A 6,670-nucleotide genomic window follows, 5' to 3' on the forward strand; every position below is an offset into this window, starting at 1 on the left:
ACATATAAAATATATATATATATATATATATATATATATATATATATATATATATATATATATATATATATATATATATATATATATAGACAACACACAGACACGCACACACACACACACACATATATATATATATATTAAGACAGCTTTTCTGGAACACAGCAACACACTCAAGGTGTTGAATTTTATTAACGAACATGCGTAATAAACATCGACAACAATAGTATCAGGGTTTCTCTGTTCTGACCCGGCTGTAGGCGACGCTTCCAAAGCGGCATTTTGAATGTACTCGTGCGCCAATAATAGCACTACAAATACACAAGCAATTGCTCGCAGTTATCCAGTACATATATACTTGGTAGCTCCCACTGCGTATGCACACATTTGTGTGGATGCGAAGGAAAATTTGACCTCAACATCATCATAACAAATCGGTTACAAGCTCCAAAACGACAGCCTTTTCAGAATAGAATTCTAGTTACAAAGCATCATTCAATTCTGTATACAAATCTATGCCGAGCGATGACATTGGCCATGAGAAATTAGCCTATTTTATGCTTTGTCTTGTACTTGTCAATCTAGCATATTGCATACCTCAATAGTAAGTATAGCCCATCGAATACTTCTTGTTGGGCGATGTTTAAGGGACTTTTCCTTAGCTCCGCTGAAATAAGTAAAGCGATTAAACGGTCAGTATTTTGAAACCGATGATAAGTCAAGGTATACAGATGTTCTAGGCGTGTGCATACTGAAGCCTTCTTTGAATCTGCTTTAATTCTCGGATACTTATTTGCAGCTCCCAACAAGTATATTTGTCCCACCCACACACAGCTGGCAGAGAGGCGGGAGTAGTCTCCCGCTAAGTATCATACAATTAGGATAGTAAGCCAGACAAATTTGTCGCTGTATTCGACTGCATGCTCAAATATCGACAACATAGCAATAAATTATTTTATATATGAGCGTATCGCTCTTTCTAACGTATGTGATAGACAAATTACTTCGCACATATACTGATAGGCAGATATTGAAGACTGAATTCTTCCAAAGTCTATAGTGCGTAGCTGTCATACATACATACATATTTATGCACATATAATATATATATATATATATATATATATATATCATCCATATACATATAAATATATATATATATATCATCTATATATATATATATATATATATATGTCATCCTATATAGCCTCGTCGGAACTAATCTCCTTAATACTAAGACGTTTAGTAAATAAAATTTACGACGTAGTATCCAGATTGAATACACACACGCTTCAAATATACGCACAAACGACATGAAGTCGACATCGACCACTTCTCCCAACACAAACTGTCCAACCAACAATCGCGTCGAAACTTCATATGGCTATTTCTCACAGAATATTCAAACTATATGCACACGATGCTACCTACCATTGATAGCTTTCAGGTCTCGGATTTCCACATCCCTGGTAGACCGCACAGAATAGCGTGACTGTGAGCATGGGTTCTCCAAGTTTTGCCAACTGATTGGGAATACAAACTCCCACTCGCTATTATCGCCCATTTTGAGAGACTAACACTATATATTTCTTATACGATAACTATGCAAGGTTTGGACAATACATAAATATGCACACGCATCAGTTCTCGTGTAGCACGCAATAGCTCGCAAAGTAATATGTGACTGTCGTGTGCATATGAGGATATGTGTGCATTTGAGGATACGAGGTCATGAACTTGATAGCAGTGCGATTCCAAAATATTATTATTAAAAATCTACTTTTCCGATTAGAAATGATTTGGGGAGCAATCAATTTGCCGCCAATTCAGAAACGTCCTGTTGACGTACCGAACCGACAGTCCGACACAAGAAATCTGAAAGTGTCGACTGTCGACTTCAAGTGTCAACTGTCGGTGACTTGTCGACTTATCGACTGTCGGCCTCAGGTGTCGACACTCATGTACCGAACAGTCCAAACTGAAAAGTGGCTTGATTTGGGTCAAGTCATAGGGCGGGCTCGTTGTGGGCGATATCCATAAATATCGTTTACTTGGGTGAACTGGTGACTGGTGACTGGTGACTGGTCACTGGTGACTGGTGACTGGTGTGAGTGGTGACTGGTGACTGGTGACTGGTGAGTGACTGGTGACTGGTGACTGATGACTGGTGACTGGTGACTGGTGTGAGTGGTGACTGGTGACTGGTGACTGGTGAGTGACTGGTGACTGGTGACTGGTGAGTGACTGGTGACTGGTGACTGGTGAGTGACTGGTGAGTGACTGGCGAGTATGGTCTGTGAGACTGTGACTGACTGTGACTGTGACTTTGTGAGTGTGTATTTATGTCATTGATAGAGAGAATACCCCCCTCGCCGCTCGGCCTCATCGGCTCAGCCCCTCATCGGCTCAGCCTCAGGCCTCGGCGGGCCAGCCTCAGCGGGCCAGCCTCAGCGGGCCAGCCTCAGCCCCTTCAAGAGTTTAGGGCCCTCACATCGGTCCTGATATAAATATATACATCACACATACATACCAAACAAGAGACCTAGATACATACATAGGTAAAAAATAAATAAATAAATATGTAGTGTTGTCTATCATTGTCGACCGGTAGTTGGCGTTTGTATTTAACTGTGAGTTTGTATCATTGTGGTTACTGGTGAGTGATCTGTGTATACACTGGTAGTTGGCGTTTGTATTTAACTGTGAGTTTGTATCATTGTGGTTACTGGTGAGTGATCTGTGTGTATCTGGTATGCCAGTGTGACAGTGATACGTAGTCACGAGACAACAAGTGTGAGACGCATAAACCGCTGCTAATGCATCAACTACGTAGACGCGAGACAGAGTTGAGTTAAGTCGATTGTATACGTGTACGGCCGTATTATCGCAACAGAGTATAAATACGATTATACTACGTTGCATCCGGTACACGATAATAAAAATATGGTTTCACCAATAAACTGTATAACCAACTACCAAGTGCTGGACATGACTGGATAGCTGTGTCTGGTAATGTGTGACCCTATCGTATTTATTCACTTAGATTTCATTCTTCCGAGTTACGCTATATTCTTTTAAAAGTAAGAATGTACGAATACTATCTTGCATATCCAACGAGTAGAGAAAATGGAGTTTCTTTTGGGTGTGCAAACAGTAAATTTCTTTTATGTTTACCTAACAATGACCTTTTCTCAATCCAAATCTTTACTTCCTCTCCAGAGGCTTGACCGAAGCCTTTTCTGGTGATGCTACGGAGCTCACCTGTTGGTGTCTAACGTATTATCCACGTCTATATGTATGGAACGTGATCTTAAGTTAAGTTATAGCCTAGTTATCAAGTAAGGAAAATACTCGTTTCGCACCTTCCAACTACTGACTGCTATTCCGTCGTTCACCGCAGGGAACAATATCCATATCCCAGCCCCATCAACGGTTTCTTAGTGCGCACTGACCAACTCCATCTCCTCGTCCTCACTGTCAGCTCGCATCTCGCTGAAGTCTAATGACAATTCAGCAGCCATGTCCAACGAATCGATATGTTCCGAAAACCTTCTTCTGAGCTCTGGCGGTCGAGCGGATATGGGCTCGGTGATCTCTGCCACTTCGGCAGGTACTTCGTCAGCCTGGGCAACTTCCTTCAGCTCTTTCTCCATGCTGGTTAGGAATTCGTCCACGCTACCCTCTCCTACTATACGCCCGTACCAGTACTCCACTTGCTGTGCAACAAACTCGTTGTCGCCTATCTCCTCGCCGAAGGCTTGGCAGAGGAACGGTCTAACGTTCTTGTCTTTCCTGGCCTGTTTGGCAATAGGCTTCAAGGTCTCGCCCATCATTGGATCACGGATCTCAATTGCGTGGCCATGACCATCCTCTCCGCTAGAATAGAAAATCCAAGTAGCAATACCAATGGCCATAATGGGGAAGCGGCGGTCGGCGAACACGTGATCCTGAATAATAGGCTTCCAGAAACTGTTGGCCTTCATGCTGCCGTCTTCACAAACACGCGCAACAGCATCACTGACACGTGGATTACCAAAGCGTTCCACGATTAGATCCGCGTACTCCGTCGTATCCACACCCTCTGGCGGGTGCACTGTGGTGAGTGTCTCTCGTGTGGCGGATTGTACCATGTACAACAGGCGTGTATCAGCCATAGCCTTGTCAATTTGCCTGTACCCACACAGGTATGCACAGTACGCGAACATGCTGTGCGTGGCGTTGAGGATACGTACCTTCAAGTGCTCGTACGGAATTACATCATCAGTCAATATAATCTTGTTAACCCCCTTGGTTTTCAGTAGCTCCCACTGGGGTCTGTCGTTGCAGAAGCGTGTTTCTACTACCCACTGTCTGAACGGTTCACAGATCACAGCATCTGATGCCAGTTTGGTGTTTGGTGTTATCCTGTCGACCATCGTATTCGGGAAGTAGACCTTTGTGCGGATCCACTCTTCCAGACGGAGACATCCCTTCAGTCGTGCGAAACCAACAACCGCATTTTGGAACACGAACCCATTCCCGGGTATATTATCAAGTGACATCATCGAGAGTGGTTGGTGACCTCTTTCCATGCGGCGTCTCAGGGCCTCCACCACAAGACCAAGCATCGACTTGGGCTTCTGGCTTCCCTCATTTGTCAGATCGTGTTCCAGTTCTGGATTCATTATGATAGCGCCTGTACCGAGATCGCAACTGTACCCCTTCTCAGTCACAGTCAGCGAACAAACCTTTGTATTCTCATCCGCCAGCATCTCTATGGCTATCTCGGGCGACGTGCCCATGTTGACCAACTCTTTGAATGCACCGATGGTTTTGGTGCCCTGATACTCCTGGCTGAGCGCCGTGACATCGTACGTGTAATTACTCTCGTCGAAGTATTCTATCAGATCGCGAGTTCGTGGCGAGTCTCTGTCTACCGCACGGATATCCCACTGTTGCAGACCTAACTCTTTGGCTTTCTCATTGTAGTCCTGCATGTAGCGTCCGAAGTGCGCACGCACGAAGTTACCCAATCCAATGTGGACAATTGCAGGATTTCGCCTCGAATCGGCCGCTCTATTTCGCGTCTCAGTTGTTTCTGCACTATCAGTTCGAACCTCATCAGCCGACTCAGAGGCCTCATCTGTGCCGATACCTACAGCACCAGCCAGCAGTGTGATGGCACCTTCGCTTTGTACAGTAATACCGTTCACATGGTGATTTCCCTGCGCACTCTCCTGATGCTTCACCTGTGTAGTGACAATACCAGCAGCGTTTTTGCTGTCTGATAAGGCGACTTCATCCAGGCCTACAATATTTTGGTTGGCATCGCTGTGACTCACAAACCTGGGCAAAGGGGGTTGTGATTCATGGTGCTGGTCGTCCTGTTGATCAGTCATGGAGTGTTGATCTACGCTCCTGTTCATCTTGACCGGTGTGACATTGCTGAGTTTCCGCTGGTGTGTTAATACGCTTGGAGAAGATGGCGCCGCCTTATCTTTGGTAATTTCAGCGGCCACAACAGCTGGCGCGGGTGGTCTGGGAGGACCCGGTCTTCCTGATTTTTTTGAATCAGATTTCTTTGTCTCTGAGTAGCGCCGAGGTGTCGGTGGAGGTCCCTCTCGGGACTTGCCTAAACTATTATTGCTAAGTGGCATTGGATCACTTGGTGTCATGTTTGTGTATGGCACAGGTGCGGGTGGCAAGGACGCAGCTGGCACTGGTGGTGTGGCCATCATCATTAGTATGTAAAAGTGTACCCGAGGCAACTCTATCTTACAAGTACGGTGATTATTATAAACCCTTGTTTCACTTCGTGTTATATGAAAACAATTCTAAAGTGTCCACTTCTTTAAAACGAACACTTCTGCGTTGTAATTTTCACCGAGCACACCTTTTATCCCGATCCGGTTTGTGTATTGTAAACTTGTATATTATTTGTTCTCGCAGTTCACACAGATTGTTGTTTTATAAATTTACACATATTTATATCTTTTTCCAAGAAAGTTTGTTGACACCCTCAACAACCATTGGAGGGACGATGACTCTGCATTTTCTCATGACAGCCAAAACTCAAAAGTAATTGGAAAATATAAAACTATTGAAACAATCAAAATTCTCATTGCGAGCCCGAATTTCTAAAATTCGCATTAAAATTTCAGGGCACAGATGCTTTCAAGGACTCCATATGTACGTCATATGTTCAGTTTAATTTTTTTTAGACAAACCAAATTTTCAAATTCGGATTTAAAATTGTCAAAGTTTTCAGACGAACTGAGGAAAAATTGAATTTGAAGTCATGGGTGACCAATCTATATATAGGTTCGGACCTGTCATTCGCACGTCATCAGACGACTTTAAATTTGTCATATTCACATATATTTAGATGATCACTTGATCAGTCATTAACACATTAGGTAAATAATATAATAATGAATATTTACATGACGGGTATTAAAAAAATATCCTGATAACTTTTATGGAAAGCAAGCGTGTTGGTCAGCGACTCAGCGGACCTTTAGTCCTTTGCCGATGCAGTGAATTGCATGCGCTGAATGAATCGAACAGATCAGAATCGACAAACATATGTGAAAAACTGTGATTTGGTAAATATGACCATATCCTTGTGAAGATCGACACGACTCCACTTCTTAGAATCGAAGGAGAATTGCATTATTCTTTGTAATAGATGAGA

General features: G+C 43.4%; 3 protein-coding genes across 3 annotated transcripts in view; all 3 read right to left on the reverse strand.

The window, feature by feature from the left end:
* SARC_04049 (hypothetical protein) overlaps nucleotides 1-1,561 on the reverse strand; it is a gene marked incomplete at its 5' end in the record, with an annotated part of 21,384 nt that extends 19,823 nt beyond the window's left edge. The window contains 2 exons of the mRNA XM_014302146.1: nucleotides 595-664; nucleotides 1,429-1,561. Of these exons, the coding sequence (XP_014157621.1) occupies nucleotides 595-664; nucleotides 1,429-1,561 (203 nt within the window). The remainder of the gene's footprint in view (nucleotides 1-594; nucleotides 665-1,428) is intronic.
* Nucleotides 1,562-2,044: 483 nt separating this feature from the next.
* SARC_04050 (hypothetical protein) lies at nucleotides 2,045-2,395 on the reverse strand (the record flags this gene model as incomplete). Its single annotated transcript, XM_014302147.1, has 1 exon — nucleotides 2,045-2,395. Exon 1 carries the CDS (start codon nucleotides 2,381-2,383, stop codon nucleotides 2,045-2,047), a length of 339 nt encoding a protein of 112 aa, XP_014157622.1. The 5' UTR covers nucleotides 2,384-2,395.
* Nucleotides 2,396-2,916: 521 nt separating this feature from the next.
* Nucleotides 2,917-5,923, reverse strand: SARC_04051 (hypothetical protein). The gene has a single exon (XM_014302148.1). The coding sequence runs from the start codon at nucleotides 5,715-5,717 to the stop codon at nucleotides 3,435-3,437; it is 2,283 nt and encodes a 760-aa protein (XP_014157623.1). The 5' UTR covers nucleotides 5,718-5,923; the 3' UTR covers nucleotides 2,917-3,434.
* Between the last annotated feature and the right edge of the window lie 747 nt (nucleotides 5,924-6,670).

This window comes from Sphaeroforma arctica (genome assembly GCF_001186125.1).
Source record: "Sphaeroforma arctica JP610 unplaced genomic scaffold supercont1.218, whole genome shotgun sequence".
Classification (NCBI taxonomy): Eukaryota; class Ichthyosporea; order Ichthyophonida; genus Sphaeroforma; species Sphaeroforma arctica.

Bases quoted from the DNA above. Each gene is read 5' to 3' on its own strand.
- SARC_04051 (XM_014302148.1), bottom strand. From the start codon at position 5,717: ATGATGATGGCCACACCACCAGTGCCAGCTGCGTCCTTGCCACCCGCA.